The 18,283-nt window shown below is 44.7% G+C and overlaps 1 protein-coding gene across 8 annotated transcripts in view; it reads right to left on the reverse strand.

Annotated features, from left to right (window-relative positions):
- Nucleotides 1-18,283, reverse strand: part of CCDC9 (coiled-coil domain containing 9) — a 105,766-nt gene that overhangs the window by 37,001 nt on the left and 50,482 nt on the right. For all 8 annotated transcript variants that reach the window (XR_004540323.1, XM_033954517.1, XM_033954515.1 and 5 more), the window contains one exon: nt 6,609-6,702. Coding sequence is in view for 7 of the 8 variants with exons in the window: in XM_033954517.1 (XP_033810408.1) it covers nt 6,609-6,702 (94 nt within the window). In the remaining variant the exon portion in view is untranslated. The remainder of the gene's footprint in view (nt 1-6,608; nt 6,703-18,283) is intronic.

Genomic DNA, 18,283 nt, shown 5'->3' on the forward strand with positions numbered 1-18,283 from the left:
GAGTGCCGAGAAGTTATGTCTCTCAGGAAATCTCCTGTGTTCCAGAAATATGGGAATATGGAAGTAGGATTCTGTCAAGTCTAGGGAAGCCAGAAGTTGCCCTGGAGCTAGCGCTGTGATGGCTGGAACCTTCAGGGCCTCATTGACATGTGCGAGATCCAGAATGGGTCTCCAATCTTTTGGACACTATGAAGTATATAAAGTATCTACCTGAGCCCGATTCTTCTGGTGGCACTGGTTCTATGGCTTGAATTTATACAAATCTCTGCATTGTTGCTAAGACTCTGCATGACTTTTCTGGGCTCCCCACTGGGAAGTCCACAACCCAGTCTGTTAAGGGGATGGGCAAATTCGAGCTGTACCCTCCCCCAAATGATCTCCAGTAATAATAATAATAATAATAATAATAACAGCTTATATACCGCAATACCGTGAAGTTCTATGCGGTTTACAGAAGATTAAGCAAAGGTAACAAATTGAATTGACTTTAAGAGGGGAGGAAGAAAGAGAATTAATAGGACATGAAATTCATTGTTGAGGAGAGAGAGATCAAAAGGACAAGTTAATCGCTATAGAGGGGAGAGAGAAGAGAGGATCAGTTGTCTAGATGCTTTAGGAACAAGTGTGTTTTTAGACGTTTCCTAAATTCCCCATAAGTAGTGGGCGAAAGCAATTGTTCTAGGTCTTTACCCCATGATGCTGCTTGGTGTGAGAGGTGTTCATGGTGTTTTTTCAGTTTACAACCTCGAACTGGGGGGGGGGGGAAACGAAATTGGAATGTTAGCTTCTCTTGTGTCTGTTGGCTGAGAAGAAGAAAAGGTCAGTTATGTATTTAGGGGCAAGTCCGTGTAGTGCTTTAAAGCAGAAGCAGGCAAATTTAAGCTTTATGCGCGCCGCCATTGGCAGCCAATGCAGCTGCCAGTAGTAGGGTGTCACGTGGTCAAACTTCCTCAGCCCAAAGATCAGTTTGTCCGCTGCATTTTGCATCAATTGTAAACGTTGCATATTCTTTTGGGAAATTGCTAAATAAGCGATGTTACAGTAGTCAAGTAGACTTAGTACGAGGGATTGGACTAGGGTTCTGAATGCCGATGTATCGAAATAAGCTTTAATGGATCAGAGTTTCCAGAGAGTAAAGAATCCCTTTCTGATTAAGGAGTCTACCTGGTCTTTCATGGTTAGGCATTGATCCAAAGTTACACCTAGTATTTTAATGGTGGGCTGGATAGGGTAACTAAGTTTATTGATACATAGTGGTGATTTGGTGTCAAGTGGATGTGGTGAAGCAACGAAGAAAGTTGTTTTTTCTGAATTAAGTTTGAGCCTAAAGTTTGTCATCCAGTGCTCCATCACGTTTATGGCTTCTGAAGCTTTGGGAATAGTTTCAGAGACAGAATTAGCGAATGGGATGATAATCGTAAAGTCATCTGCATAACTAAATAGTTTTATTCCCAGCTGGGTTAGCTGCATGCCAGTGAGGACATATAGACGTTGAAGAGCAATGGAGATAGTGGAGATCCTTGTGGCACACCGGATGGATTGCTCCAGGTGTTTGAAAGCTCATAATTAAAACGTACCTGATAAGTGCAGGATATAAGGAAGCCATGGAACCAGTTCAGCACCTCATCCCTGATACCAATGGCGGCTAGGCATTGCAGCAGTTTCTCGTGGTCTACTAGATCAAAGGCAGAACTCATATCGAATTGCACAACCAGGGCATTAAGGCCCTTACTAAACAGTAGGCGCAGATTGTCTAAGATAGCCGCAATTACTGTCTCAGTACTGAATAACAGTCTAAAACCGGATTGAGTTTCATGTAGGAGAGAGAACTGATCAAGATAATCCATCAGTTGGATGTGTACCAATCCCTCCATAATTTTTACAATAAACGGAATGGATGCTACCGGACTGTAGTTGGATATTAGGGCTGAAGATTCTTTTCGATGTTTTAGAATTGGGGTTATTATTATGTGACCATTATTAGAGAGAAACTTCCCAGTTTTTAGGTTGTGAGCCAAGTATTGCATCAGCGATAGTTTAAATTCTAAAGGTGCCGCTTTCATGATTTCTGGGGGGCATGAGTCCAAAACGCAATAGGATTTAGAGTATTTGTTATATAGTCGGGTGTAATTATTCCACTCTAAATCTTGAAAGGAGCTCCAGATCATGTCTGCCGGTATATCATTTCCGTGGATGAGAGCTATTTGATGATCACTAGGGTCGTTAGTTGAACAATGGATTCTAAGGTTTTTAATTTTTGAATCGAAGTACAGTGCTAAGTCATTTGCAGAGGGTAACTTAGTGTTGTGTGTGGATGTGGTGTAGCGAGTGGTGTCGAATAAATTTGTGATCAGGTTGAATAGCTCTTTTGTATTGATTCCTTGTGAGCCATTACAAGATGAGTTGATTTTAATTGAGTAGAATGCTTTACGTTTGTCTTTTATCATTTGTTTGTAGATTTTTATGTTAGCTCTCCATTTATTACGGTCTGCTAGTTCTCCTGTTTTTTTTCCAAGTTCTTTCTAGTCGTCTAGCTAGTTGTTTCATTTTTAGAAGTTCGGTGTCAAACCATTTGTTATATTTATTTGCATTGCTTTTGCTATTATGTATAGGGGCGATTTTGTCTACAATGGATGTGCTGGTTGTCATCCAGTGATCCCAGAAATCGATTCCTTCTTCTATCTCTGATTGCAGTTCGTATTGTGACCGGTATTCTATTGGGTTAATATAGCCTCTTGTGTGATGTTCTCTTTTTATTATTGGGCGTGTTTTAGATTTATGATAAGACCAGATTAGCTGGAAATAATAAGTAAAATGGTCAGACCAGATATCATGACACCAGGTGCCTTTATGTATAGACATGGCAGGGTCTGGGATGTCCTTTGAGGACATGGCTACCACATCTAACTGATGGCCTTTTTCATGTGTTTGTGTGGGTGGAGGGAGGTTGTAATTGAGTAGGGATAGAAAGTTTTTAAACTCTTTCGCGTTTGTGTTGTCCTCTTCATCTAGGTGTATGTTTATGTCTCCTGCGATGATATTGTAAGAAGGACCGATTGAATTGTTTAGGACAAATGCACAGAAGTCTTCTTTGGCTTTTAGCCAGCTTTTTGGTGGGACATAGAATAATATGCATGATAGGGATTCTGCTAGATGACAGTTACCAATTTTACAGGCTAAAATTTCTGCTTCCAGACCTCTGCATATGCTAAGAGCCTTCCTTTTATCTTCAGGGGAAAGACTTCAGACCTGATATCATTATGACTTCTTGGAAGATGAAGTGAGACAAGGACCAGTGGCTTGGCTCAACCTCAGCCCTGTAAATCTCTGGGTTGATTCCTGATAGGATCTCTGAGATGAGAGATTCCACCTGAGTACTGACGAAAGAGTCTGGGATTACAAAAATTAGACCACCCAGAACCTCTAGAGGTTCTTGATCTGTTTTCAAGCAGACTTTGGCTGGTGATCTCCCATGCTAGCCATCAGATCATCCAGACCCTTTCAAAACATCATCTGTACTTTGAAAGGGAGCCTACTGAGAATAGCCTTGGAGGTGGAATTCCCCACCCATTGCCTGAATCCAGAGCCTTCTGTGGGCTGAGATCGAATAAGCCAGGACTTTGCTCATGACTCTGATGTCACAGAGAGCATCAGCCATATAATCCACCCCTAGCAGCAAAAGCTAGGGCAAAGGTTCATTCTCTGTCAGGATGAGATCACACATCTTGATATGACAAGTGCATTGCACAAAAGAAGCTGCTGCAGCTGCTTTGATCCCTAAGGCCAAAGCTTCAAACTGTCTTTTTGGGACCATGCCCATGCTGCATATCCTTAGCACCATGCCTCCCTCACTTGGTAGGGATGTGTGCTTGGTTTACCTGAGTAACTAAAGAATCCACCTTAGGCCGAGGTAACATCTGTTGACATTCCAGTGCCATAAAAAACAGCCTAGTCAAATGTTTTGGCTTTCTTTAGAGAACCCTCAGGAGCATCTCAGTGCTCCATGACTAAACACTAATATCAGGATGCCAGGGAATAGACGTGGGTTGTGCTCGCATTCTGCTCAGGATAGAACACCAAATGGAAGGGGCCTGGTGGGAGTCTAACTCCCTAGGAGAGTACGTAATGAGCTCTAAAAGCACCAAAGGCTTGAATAGCCAGCATACTGTGGGATCCTCCCCTTGGTTGAGGGCTCCCAAAATCTCCCAGCAGGGAAGATTCACTCTGCGACATAAAGGGAATGAAGACTGATTCCTCGCCTTCTGAGTCCTTGTCAGAAAGGTCCCCATGGTCCTGGACAGCTTCTGACATGGACCCTGATGCACTTTGGAAGTCCTTGTGTGACCTCTGGCTCGCTGCTAGACCTATGAGAATCCCAGCTATCAAAAGAGGCTCTCCACAAAAAATTAACAAATTCAGAGGAAAAGCCTGTGCTAGACAGCTACGATTCCCTTTAGGTAACTCCACATTTCATCTCTTGGGCTTTGTAGCTTCCTTGCTCTTATGCTTAGGTATGCCACTGGTCCAGGGCTCCAGGAAGGATTTATTCTGAAAAACAGGCCCCTCAAAGTTTCCTCAGTCCTAGAGACCAAAGAGGAGGCTAAGCCCGATGTTCCTGCTCGCCTTCACATGCTGTGTGGCTCCTCCAGTGCAAATCTGGCATGAATTAGAGGTAAGAGAGCATGAGGATTCCATCTCTGCCAGTTTTAAGGCAAAACAAGGTGATCTGAATGGTCTAGAGAATTTAAAATAAATAAATAAATAAATCAGGATATCCAAAATGGTCATGGTGATAGATTTTAGTGCCAAAAAACAGCTCAAAAATACCTTAACTAAAAGTTTAAAAAACCCTGTGAGAACATAATTTTAGAGGTTAAAGCCCTAAAGGATGTGACAGAAACCTCAAAAAAATAGGTTTTTCAGACACCCCAATTTTGCCAATAGGCTGTTAACAGCCTTACTCACTGTGCCATGTGCTCTGAATGTGCTGTAGCCTGCCTCAGCTCTAACTCATACCTGAATGCGAGAGAAGAGACCTTGCCTCAATCAGACAGTCCTCCAAATGCCGAGATCTTCGGGTTGCCAGTCAGACTGATCCTCATCCCCGCAGAACTGCACATATAAAGTGGGGGAGGGGACACATCACAGCTGGCACCTTGAAGAGCCCCGCTGAGCCCTCAGCAGATGCCTAACAGCCTGCACTCAAACCCCTGTGAATCAGTAGGTGAGCTAAGCAACTAGGGATACGAACCCCAAGTTCCACAAAGTTTTCTGCAGGCTGGCCAAACAGGTCCCCAAGAGATTAACCTGCTAGCTGCAGACTAAAGTCTGCTTCTTCTCCAGGCAGGCAAATCTTTCCCCTTCACTGGGGAGCTCTGGTGCACCAAAAGCTGCAAAAAAAATATAAAACAAACAAAAAAAACCAACCTGTGAAAACTACTGAAAATAATGAAGAGCAGATCAGAAAGACACCTTCAGGCTCACATTTAGAATAAAAAAACTGAAGGGGGCAGCAGAGCAGATGACATTGAATATGATATTGAAAACCTGGCGTGGATTCCTTCTGCACTGCTTGCGGGCATGGGGAGAATACCCTTCTGTTCAGAATGACACACCTATTGCACTAGAAATTCCTTCATGAAACATTACAGATTCAATGTTCTTGCTAGAAGACAATCAGCCTTTAGCAGAGCAGTTATTCAGACAACCTTGTCTTCCCCCTCCCAGCATGGCTCTGCTTGGATACATCCCCTTAATAGAGATCGCTATAGCAGAGACAATAAGGAAGATAGAATTTAGTTATAACTGTTAATTTCCTTTCCTTGAGTTCTGCCATACCAGTCTGGCTCCCACCCTGGAAGACTCTGGTGTATGAAGATATGCATTAAAATTGTGTGTTGTATTAATCAGTCTGCTTTGGCATGGGTGTGGCACATTGGACTTCACTCTGCTTTGGCATGATCATAATGGAGAATTCTACAAGGCACCAGCCAATGTACCTATGACATCTCTGGAAAAATCAGTACCTCTACACAAACTGCTGGTAGGAAAGGGGCTGATATGGCAGAACTCAAGGAAAGGAAATCAACAGCTATGCCTAAATTTCATCCTTTTAAAAAACAGTTCACAATCACATATCTACATAAGAATATAATAGCCATACTGGAAGGGTCCATCTAGCCCAGAATTTTGTCTTTACAGTGGCCAATCCAGGTCACAAGTACCCGGCAAAAACCCAAATAGTAGCAACATACCATGCTACTGATTCAGGACAAACAGTAGCTTTTTCCCATGTCTTTCTCAATAACAGACTATGGACTTCTCCTCCAGGAAATTGTCCAAACCTTTCTTAAAACCAGCTATGCTATCTGCTCTTACCACAACCTCTGGCAATGCTTTTCAGAGCTTAACTATTCTCCGAGTGAAAAAATTTTTTCCTCCTATTGGTTTTAAAAAGTATTTCCCTGTAACTTCATTGAGTGTCCCCTAGTCTTTGTACATACCCTGGTAAAAGATGCAATTCAACCCAAGCAGGCCACTGAACCATCTAACTTTGAAAAATCTATTCTGTGCCAAATAAAACAAAAGAAAAAAAACAAGCACCATACCTCCATCCTTCGATTATCTTCTTTATTCTCTACTACTTCCTCTTCCTCTACCACTTCCTCTTTCTCACCTTTCTCCCATCGATCATCGTGCATGCTTAAGGAAGCCAAAAAAAAATTAATTAAAAAATGGCCAAAATTTATAACAAAATGAGAAGTTAGACTTCCAGAGGCTTTTCACTTCTTTTGATCTACAAAATCCAGAGATTTATGGGAGAAAAAAAAAACAAAAATCACACCACAACAATATGCCTATCATACTGCAGCAACAGATAGCACCAACATGCTCCACCCCTCACTGATGTTCAGTAGTAGGTATTATCCTGATAGGGTTATCAGACATCCGGGAAAACCTGGACATGTCCTCTTTTTAGAGGACTGTCCTGGTGCCCGGATGGACTTTCCAAAACTCAGCAGTTTGTCTGTGTTTTAGAAAGCCCTGACGAGCTCCAGTCACATCTAGAGGGCCTCCGAGCATGCGTGGCTGATGTCATATACATCCACGCATGCTCCAGGTCCTCCAGATGTATCCAGAGCTTGTCAGGGAAGAGAGGAGGTGGAATGGGGTGTGTCTGGAGGCAGAATAGGGCAGGCCTATGTGTCTGGGGCTTTGTGGCTCAAAATATGGTAGCTCTATATCCTGAAAGATTTGACTACTGGGGTTCATGTTAGCATTCCAAGTGGCAGCTATACTTGAACGCTGAATAGATTTGGAAGCACAAAATGAATTAGCCTAGGAAATATTATCCTAGAGGCATTTGGTAACGAGTCTAGGACACACACCATCATCTCCTCCGTCTGAAAGAGATGATGACCCCCAAGGCGCCTCAGAAAGGGTAAAACAGTGACAGCAATGATGCAAAGAAGACCAAAAGCACAAAGATACAGAGAAAGAAGATTATGATCTGTGGCTTTGTACATATCTCCTCAGTAACATTAGCATAAAGCAGCACATCTGTTCTTTAGATATAATAAAGCACAGCTAAAGGGTCATGGATTTCATATACCTCCTTTCTGTGGTCCAGCTATTTTGTCCCTAGTAGGCTCAGATTTTAAGTTTTGTACATAGGGTATTGTCTTTCACGGTATATTCATATCATCCCTTTTAAGGAGAAATTAGGATCTTACCTGCTAATTTTCATTCTTTTAGTCTTTCCAGACCGGCAGTTTCACTGATGGGTAATAGCTCACTATGACCAGCAGGTGGAGATTTGAGACAAACTTTTGGCTGAAGTACAAGTGGGCTGAGCAGTCCCAAGTACAATCAGTCTGCCAAATAGCCAAGAAGAACTAAGAAACTAGTAAGTGTGAATGACAACAGCAACAATACTCCCTACAGGAGTAACAACTAAGAGAAATACTGTTGGAAAGTGAATAGAAGTGTCCCCCACAGCTCACCAGCTACGCCAGCTGAGCCAAAAGCTGCTTTTAACCTACCAAAAAACACAAGATCCCGCAGAAAAACCACACTTCACGCAAAACCCGAAAGAAAACAGGCAGACAGGGCAGGGTCTGTGCTGGTCTGGAGAGACTAAAAGAAAGAAAATTAACAGGTAAGAACCTAATTTCTCCTTCTTAAGCATCTCTCCAGACCGGCACAGCTCACCGATGGGACGTACCAAAGCAGTACCCATCATAGGTGGGACCCCCCATAGGGCCACCACCAGAACATGCTCACCGAACACCATGTCCTGCCGAGCATGGACGTTCACACAGTAGTAACATAGAAACATGATGGCAGATAAAGGCCAAATGGCCCATCTAGTCTGCCCATCTGCAGTAACCATTATCTCTTTCTCTCTCCGAGAGATCCCACGTGCCTATCCCAGGCTCTTTTGAATTCAGACACAGTCTCTGTCTCTACCACCTCTTCTGGGAGTTTGTTCTATGCATTTACCACCCTTTCTGTAAAACAGTATTTCCTTAGATTACTCCGGAGCCTATCACCTCTTAACTTCATCCTATGCCCTCTCATTGCAGAGTTTCCTTTCAAATGAAAGAGACTTGATAAAGGAAGGTAGAAGACCAAACCACGGCCTTACAGGTATCCAATGGAGGCACTAGAGAAGACTAAGACCAAGAAGCTGCCTGAGGAATGAACGGCATGCAGAAGCGATAGTCTCCTTAATCCAACACGCAATGGTAGCCTTGTAAGCGCCATCCCCCTTACGAGGACCTGCTAAGAGGACAAAAAGATGATCCGACTTCTGGAATTCCTGGATCCACTGAACATAAGCGTGAAGAATACGACAGACATCCAACTTGCGCAACTGCCTCTGCTCTAACGAACCCTCCCAGTTCCCCAAGACCAGAAGGACCACGGACTGGTTGACATGAAAAGGCGAGACCACCTTTGGCAGAAAGGAAGGAACAGGCCACAGCACAACCCACTCCCTAGAAAACTTCAGGAAGGGAGGCCTACAAGAGAAAGCTTGCAGCTCAGAAATGCATCTCGATAAAGTAATGGCCACCAGGAAAACCGCCTTGAGAGAAAGGTCCTTCAACGAGCAGGAACCCAGGGGCTCAAAGGGAGGGCACACGAGCATGGACAGGACCAGATTAAGATCCCAAGCCTGAACTGAAGGCCACACCGGAGGCCAAAGCAATTTGGCCGCCCTCAAAAAGCGAACCATGTCCGGAAGAGATGTCAAGCGCCTACCCTGCAGCAACCCGAGAACAGCGGACAAAGCTGCAAGCTGAACCTGGAGAGAAGACCAGACCAGGCCAGGCCCCTGTCCAAGCCATCCTGCAAGAACTCTAAGATGTGAGGCAAAGAGGCGCGAAAGGAAACCATAAGCCCGAGAAGTGGAAAGCCTCTGGAACCCCAAGAGAGTGGAAATCACGTTATCAGAATAACTCTCTTACCTAGGGGTTCCCGTTCAAGAGCCAAGCTGTAAGACGAAAGGGACCCAGATCGAATATTGGAGCGGGGCCCTAAGTCAGATGATGTTCTCCTAAGAAGCACTAGCAAGGACAGTGTAACTCAGGAAGGTGGGGGCCTGCTCTCTGGAGTTATTAGCCTTAGTATTGGAAATGCATTTGTCAGGGAAATATAGAAAGGTCAGTTTTGGCACCATATGACGTCACGGTTTCAGTATGGCTCCATGATAAGTGTATATAGACAAGAGAGAGAAGTCAAGAATGATATAGTGGCGCTAGAAAAGGTTCAAAGAAGAGCGACCAAGATGATAAAGGGGATGAAACTCCTCTCGTATGAGGAAAGACTCAAACGGTTAGGCTCGTCAGCTTGGACAAGAGACGGCTGAGGGGCAATATGAATGAAGTCTACAAAATCCTGAGTGGAGTAGAACGGGTACAAGTGGATTGATTTTCACTCCGTCAAAAATTATAAAAACTGAGGTCAGATTCACCGGTCTGTAGTTACCATCCTTTCTTTCTTGTAGTTACCTTTCTTGAAGAACGGCGTAATATTTGCCACCTTCTGGTCTTCCGGAATCCTTCCTGATTTGATCAACAGATTGTCTGTTAGTTGAAGCAGTTCAGCTATAGCCCCTTTCAAATTCCTTGATTACCCTCGGATGGATGCCATCTGGTCCCAGGTATTTATCATTTTTAAGCCTATCAATTTGCCTGCATACCTCTTCTAGACTGACCGTCAACCCTTTCAGTTTCTTGTCTTCGTTTCCTGCATATAGCCTGTCGGCTTCCGGTATGTTGTGTATATCCTCTTTGGTAAACACAGACGCAAAAAATGTGTTCAGTTTGTTGGTGATGATTTTGTCCTCTTTTAGCACTCCCTTTATTCAATGGTCATCCAACAGTCCCACTGCTTCCTTCGTGGGTTGTTTCCCCTTAATATATCAAAAGAATGGCTTGAAGTTTTTTTTGCCTCCTTGGCTATTTTTTCCTCGTAGTCTCTTTTGGCCCCTCTTATGGCATCTGCTTTGATGCTGTTTGTGCTTTTTCCAGTTTTCGTCCGTTTTTGACCTTTTCCATTCCTTAAACAAAGTCTTCTTGTCTCTAATCGCTTCTTTTACCGCTACAGTGAGCCACGCCGGTTCCTTGTTCTTTTTCCTCTTGGATCCCTTGCTGATATGCGGTATATATAGATTTTGCACCTCGGTGACTGTGTCCTTAAAAAGGGACCATGTTTATTCTAGCGTCTTTACAGTGCTTATCCTCTTCTCAATCTTCTTCCCCACCATGAGTCTTATCCCTTCGTAATTCCCTTTTCGGAAGTTCAGCACCATGCCTATCGTTCTGGATCGATGTTTCGCCCCTGTGTCCAGATTGAAGTGGATCTAAGTGTGATCACTGGTTCCCAGAGTCCCCTCTATTTCTACACCTTGTGCCAGTCCTTGTAGTCTATTTAGAATTAAGTCCAGAATTGCATTACCTCTCGTATTCTCCTTGATAAATTGTTCCAGGAAGCAATCGCCTACAGCATCCAGGAACTTGGTCTTCCTACCGCTGCCGGAGGTGACTAGGTTCCAATCTATCCTCGGATAATTGAAGTCACCCATGATAACTGTGTTGCCTCCCTTGCAGTTGCGTTTAATCTCGTCCGTCATTTCTCCATCAATTTCTCCAGACTGCCCTGGGGATCGGTACTAGATGCCGTTTCCGTTCCATTTGTCCCGGAATTTTGACCCATAAAGACTAACTTATTCTTCATGTACTCTCTGGTAGACTCAATTCCCTCTTTGATGTATAGGGCAATGCCCCCACCTTTTTGATCCACTGTGTCTCTGCGGTATAGCTTGTATCCCGGTAGCACAGTGTCCCAGATGTTTTCCTCGTTCCACCATGTTTCCATGATGCCGATGATGTCAAGGTTATCTTTTTGTGCCATAGTTTCTAATTCACCCATCTTATTCTTTAGGCTCCTTGCATTCATGTACATACACTTAAGTTTGCGGCCTGTTACTTTCTTGCATTTCCTTCCCTCTTGTGTCCCTTTCGATCCGTCAGGATTTCTGTCTTGCTTATGATCCGGTGAGTCTTAGAACATAAGAACATAAGAAATGCCTGCACCGGATCAGACCTGGGGTCCATCCAGTCCGGTGATCCGCACACGCGGAGGCTCAGCCAGGCGTACCCTGATGCATACATTAGTCACTCGTATCCCTCAATGTGTCCTGCAAGAAGATGTGCGTCCAATTTTCCCTTAAATCCTAGAATGGTAGTTTCCTCCACCATCTCTTTCGGGAGAGAGTTCCAGGCGTTCACCACTCGCTGTATGAAGCAGAACTTTCTGACATTTGTCCTGGCCGTGTCCCTTCTCAGCTTCAGGCCAAGACCTCTGGTCCGAGTCTGGGTCACATTCGCCAATGTGAATAAAGCTATTTCTTGCTCTCCATCCTTTCCCCCTGCTGGTGAGTGAGCTTGCTCCATTTTGTCGATTCCTTTTAGCAATTTAAAAGTCTCTATCAGATCCCCTCTCAGTCTTCTCTTCTCAAGGGTGAATAATCCCAGTTTTCTGAGGCGATCCTTGTAGCTCACGTTCTCCATACCTTCTACTAGCTTCGTCGCTCGCCTCTGCACCTTCTCCAGCAGTGTTATATCCTTCTTCAGGTATGGAGACCAGTGTTGGACACAGTATTCAAAGTGTGGTCTGACCATTGCTCTATAAAGCGGCATTATGACCTCCCTTGATCTACTCGTGATTCCCTTCTTTATCATGCCTAACATCCTGTTAGCTTTCTTTGCCGCCGCTGCGCATTGAGCCGACGGCTTTAGGGTCCTGTCTATCAGTACCCCTAAGTCTTTTTCTTGTTCGCTCTTCTCCAATGTTATACCTAACAGTTTATACTCATGCTCCTTGTTTTTTCTGCATAGTATCCTCTGGGTGTACCGGGTCCAGAACCATCGACTCTTGGTCGACTGTCGTCTTTCCCCTTTTTCTTAGTTTAAAAACTTCTCAATTTGTCTCTTGATGTTGCTTGCAAGTAACCTCGTTCCGTCTCCGCTGAGGTGGAGTCCATCCTTCCTGAATATATTGCTCTTCCCCCAGAACGTCGTCCAGTTGTGCACGATGTGGAATCCTTCTTCCTCACACCAGTACCGCATCCACGCATTGACTGCTTGCAGCTCCGTCTGCCTCTTCTCATCGGCCTTGGGTATCAGCAGGATCTCCGAGAACGCTAAACTCTGCGTTCTGGTCTTCAGCTTCCTTCCTAGCATCCGGAACTGGTCCTTCCCTGTTGTAGTTCCTGTTGCTCACGTTGTTTGTCCCCACATGGATCACCACCGCTGTATCTTCCTCTTCCATGCTGTTGATGATCCTGTCGATGCGGCTCACTATGTCTTCTACCTTGGCTCCCGGTAGACAGGTCACCAGCCAATCATGTCTTCCTCCCGCTATGTGGCTGTCGACTTGTCTGATGATGGAGTCCCCTACGACGATTGCTGTCCTCTCTATCTTCTCTTGCTTCTCTAGCCACAGGTCCGTGTCCCTGGTGTATGTCCATCTCTCCAGCCATAGGTCCTTGTCCTCTGTGCACTTCTATCATCCTGGCATTGGCTTCCACTGGACTCATCTTCTTGTGGGTTCCCTCCACTGTTTCCAGATCTCACTGCTGTGTCTCCCATTTCTTCCTTGTGGTTGTCCTCCAGATGGTCCTCACTCTCTGTAGGTGTATCTTGGCAGTTCCACTGTTGCTGGTGATTTTCCACGGCCACCGTGTATGCCTCCTCGATGAACTTCTCTAACTCCTGGACTTCTTTCTCGATGATTTCCTCTGTCTTGACGTTCTTCATCCCTGTCATCCTCTTCCACTGCTCGAAGTGCTTCCAGTTCCAGTATTCTGCTCTCCAGGAGTCTGACTTGTTTCTTTAGGCTCTCCAGTTCCCCGCATCGAGTGCATACATAAGACCACCTCCCAGAGGGGAGGTAGTCATACATATGGCAGATGGTGCAGAAAACTGGGTAGCTCAACATCCTGCTTCTGTCTGCTGCTTCCAATGCTGCCCGCTTGCCGGTCTGCTGTGGCTATCCTCTGTGTCTGCTGTGGCTGTCCTCGCGTTTGCTGTGGCTCTCCTCTGCTGCGGTTGCCCTCTGCTCTCCTTGCTTGTTTGTGTGTCTTCTGTGTCTGCTGCGGTTGCCCTCTGCTCTCCTTTGTAGTGACTCATCCCTTCTCAAGGCCCTTCGCAAAGGCGCTCTCGCTAAGGCGAGCACCTTTAACGCTCAAGCACCGTTGACCCCTCCCCTTTTAAGGGGGAGCTAAACTGTGCTTAGATTCTCACAATTAGGGGTTAAACAGGTGAGAAAAAGGGGGCATGTTGGGGTTACCAAATGACAAGATTGGCTTCAGATCTTATAATCAGCCCATGATAAAAGACCTCATGATAGTGACAGTTACAATAAGATAGGTTTATTAGTAATGAGCATAAATCAACCTACATGAAATAGCAAAGTACAGCATATTGGCTACAAAGGATAGCATACATACAAAATAGTAATCTGATGTTCTTTTGGGTCTGACTTCTCTCTCTTGTCTCCTCCTTCTCCCTTATGGCATCCAGCATGTCCCTCATATACATTATATCAGTAGACTAGGGTACCTCCTAGTTACTCACTTCTCATTGGTTGTCACATATGCCATTTTTATTGGATGGATGGTCTACAGACCGGTGAGTCTGACCTCAGTTTTTATAATTTTTGACGGAGTGAAAAATCAATCCACTTGTACCCGTTCTACTCCACTCAGGATTTTGTAGACTTCATTCATATTGCCCCTCAGCCGTCTCTTGTCCAAGCTGACGAGCCTAACCGTTTGAGTCTTTCCTCATACGAGAGGAGTTTCATCCCCTTTATCATCTTGGTCGCTCTTCTTTGAACCTTTTCTAGTGCCACTATATCATTCTTGAGATAAGGAGACCAGAATTGAATGCAATACTCCAGATGAGGTCGCATCAAGGAACAATACAGGGGCATTATAACATTTTTTGTCTTGTTTACCATCCCTTTTTTAATAATTCCTAGCATCCTGTTTGCTTTCTTGGCCGCTGCCACACATTAGGCGGAAGGTTTCATCGTATTGTTTATGATGATACTCAGATCCTTTTCTTGGGCGCTAACCCCCAAGGTGGACCCTAGCAACCAGTAACTGTGATTCAGGTTATTCTTCTCAATGTTCATCACTTTGCATTTGGTCATATTAAATTTCATCTGCCATCTGGATGCCCAGACTTCCAATTTCCTAAGGTCCGCCTGCAATTTTTCACCATCCGCTTGCATTTTAACAACTTTGAACAGTTTAGCGTTATCTGCAAATTTAATCACCTCACTCGTCGTTCCAATTTCCAGATTATTTATAAATAAGTTAAACAGAACCGGTCCCAGTACCGACTGCTGCGGCACTCCATTATTTACTCTCCTCCATTGAGAAAAATGACCATTTAACTCTACCCTCTGTTTTCTATCCGATAACCAATTCCTAATCCACAACAGAACTTTGCCACCTATCCCATGACACTTTAATTTTATCAGGAGCATCTCGTGAGCAACTTTATCAAAAGCTTTTGGAAAATCTAGATACACTCACCTTTATCCACACGTTTATTCACACCTTCAAAGTCAAGCAAATTGGTGAGGCAAGATCTCCCTCGGCTGAACCCATGTGTACCCATGCTGACTGTCTCATTAAATCATGCTTTTTCTACGTGTTCCACAATTTTTTTAATTTTTTTTTTCTTATAGCGTATACGTTTATTTATGTTTAAATCTGTTTTATTAAATTTTCAAAATATACCTGCGTACAAAACAGAAACTAAGCAATAAGCAATGCACAAACCTCCCCCCCAAAAAAACCCACCCCCCTCTTCCCCTACCCCCCCACCCCTCCCAAAGGAAGAAACAGTCACTGCAATAAACAACAAGTCAATATCAGTCCAGGAAACGTGCCCGCACTGTGGGGGACATAGTAGAACAAAAAGGCCTCCAACATTGAAGAAATAAAGCACCCCGCTTAGAGTGAAGATCAGGAATTGCCTGACGCTCATAACCCACCAAGTAAATCATCTGAATCCGCCAATGAGAAACAGTTGGTGTTTGCAGAGACAACCAGCATTGTAAGATAGTTTTTATACCCATAAAGATGGCTCATCGTACAAAGGCAGACATGCCCAGCCGAACCGGTACCAAAGAAAACTTCAAGGTAAAAAGAAAAGTAACTGTGGGAGTCCATGAGCAATTCCAAAGAGACTGAGTCAGGAGACCAATGCGCCGCCAGTAGGCCCTTATACCAGGGCATAGCCAAAACATGTGTCCAAGGGTAGCCCTAGGAGCATGACACTTAGGACAGCACGCTGAGGAGCTAAGATGTGCTCTATAGGCGCGTACAGGAGCAAAGTAGGCTCGCACCAGAAACTTGTAATATCGTTCCCTCTCCACCGCAGCAACCGAAACAGTGGATCCCAATTTAAAACTCCGTTTTAACATAGTTGCGGTCACTGAAACTTGTAGATCCAGAGTCCAAGAACGTGCTAAGGCAGCATAGTCCAGCTCCCCGGCCAGTTCTTGAAGAAAACGATGGTGAAATCGAAGCGAGATGGGCTCCTGAGTGGTTAAGCCAAAAGATTCGGTTAGTTTGTCCTGCACATCCTCTGTTAAAGCTTGTTGAGGAAGAGATTGCACATAATGTAAGAGTTGACCATAACTTAACCAATCTTTGGTAGATAATAGGTGGGAGTCCATCAGCCACTGGAAAGGTGGCTACCATCAGGCGTCAAAATTTGAGACAGATAAAGCACACCATTCCGCCTCCACGAGGAAGAGGCGCCCCAACTTAAACCTGGAGAGAAATCCCCATTACCAATAATGGGCAGACACGGCGTCACATCAAACCGAATGTGCAAATGGGTGCATATTTGTTTCCAGATTTTACGCACCGGAAATAAAAGGAAATCCCCATAGCGATGAGTACGCAAAGGTAAGCGGGGGACATATATAAGATAACTAAAGTGAAATGGGGCATATGCAAGGCATTCCACCTCGGCCGCTGAAAAATGGGAAGTCCCGCAAAACCAATCGTTCAGATGACGGAGTTGACAAGCAACAAATGTAACAACCCCAGACCCCCCTGAGCTATGGGCAAAAAAAGAGTTTTAAGGGGAATCCGGGAACGTTTATCACCCCATAAGTAGCTTGAGAGTATTTTATGTAACACCCGAAGGTGTCGACGCTGCAGTAGCAAAGGTAAAGTCTGTAAAAGGTACAACCACTGGGGGATAATCATCATATTGTATAAGGCTATTTTACCCAAAAGAGTTAAAGGATAGGAGCACCAGGCCCAGAGCCTCTGTCCCGTACGCGTAAGGAACGGTGTAACGTTGAGTGTATATAACTGAGATAAGTCTTGCGGGATCAGCACCCCAAGGTAACGTAAAGGTGCAGAAGCCCATTCTAGTGGGAAGGGCCCAATCCAAGAGTTTCTGACCTGCCCCTGCAGAGGGAGAACTAGGGATTTTTGTCTGTTCAAGGTAAGACCAGAAAAAAGATGGAATTCGTCCAAGATCTCAAGCGCCCGAGTTATAGATTGTTGAGGCCGGGCCAGCGTCAACAAGAGATCGTCGGCAAAGGCCAAGACCCGAAGTTGAAAAGAGCCTTCCTGTAGTCCGACCAAAATATCATCTTTATGGAGTGTCCGTATCAGAGGTTCCAGATATAACAAAAATAGTAAGGGAGATAATGGGCAACCCTGTCGGGTTCCCCTGCCCACCGGAAAAGGCTGTGTAAAGATCCCATTAACTAAGATCGACGCCCTAGGGGAAGAGTACAAGGCCCGCAGAGCGGATAAGAACCATCCTCCAATGCCCACATATTCCAAGACCATAAAAAGATAAGGCCAAAGAACCTGGTCAAAGGCCTTGGCTGCATCGAGACTGACCAAAACACCCATGGTATCAGAAGCTTGTGCCCTAGACATTGCCAACAAGGCCCGACGGACATTAAGGACCGAGTGACGACCCTGAACAAATCCCACCTGTGCTGGAGAAATAATATGTGGTAAAAGGGGTGTTAAACGATTGGCCAGTAAACGGGACATGATTTTTATATCTACATTAAGTAAAGAAATTGGTCTATATGACTCAACCTCATCTTTAGGTTTATTTGGTTTGGGAAGTAAGGTAATAGTGGCAGTGTTGGCAGAAACGGGGAATGTCCCGGATTGCATGGCCTCTTCATAATATCTCAACAATGGGTCGCACAACTGGGGTGACAACTGCTTATAAAATTCGGTCGAAAACCCATCCGGGCCCGGGGCAGTACAAGAACGTAAGTTCTTGATCGCTTTTTGAATTTCTATGCCCTGTATGGGTCTATTTAAAGTGTCTCATTGCCGATCTGTAAAGCGAGGTAGGCCCGCGTCTTCCAGATAATCTGAAACTTCCGGACCACAATAAGGACCAGGCTCTGAATAAAAGGTAGAAAAATGCCGATAAAACGCTTCAGCTGTATCCAGTGGTTTAGTAGAATAACCAACCGGACCCCATCGGATCTTTGAAATATATCTAGATTCCTGCCAATTCTTAGTTAAGGATGCCAACATCCGACCCGGCTTATTCCCATAACGATAAAATTTGTATTTACGATAGATAAGGGAACGTTTAGAGCGATCGTGAAGTAACCCATTAAGAGAGACCTGTGCCAAATGAAGTTCGTCCCGTAGAACTGCTGTGGGGGTACTGAGATAGGCCGCCTTCAGGGAAGAGCA

Source organism: Geotrypetes seraphini, chromosome 8 (genome assembly GCF_902459505.1).
Source record: "Geotrypetes seraphini chromosome 8, aGeoSer1.1, whole genome shotgun sequence".
Lineage (NCBI taxonomy): Eukaryota > Metazoa > Chordata > Amphibia > Gymnophiona > Dermophiidae > Geotrypetes > Geotrypetes seraphini.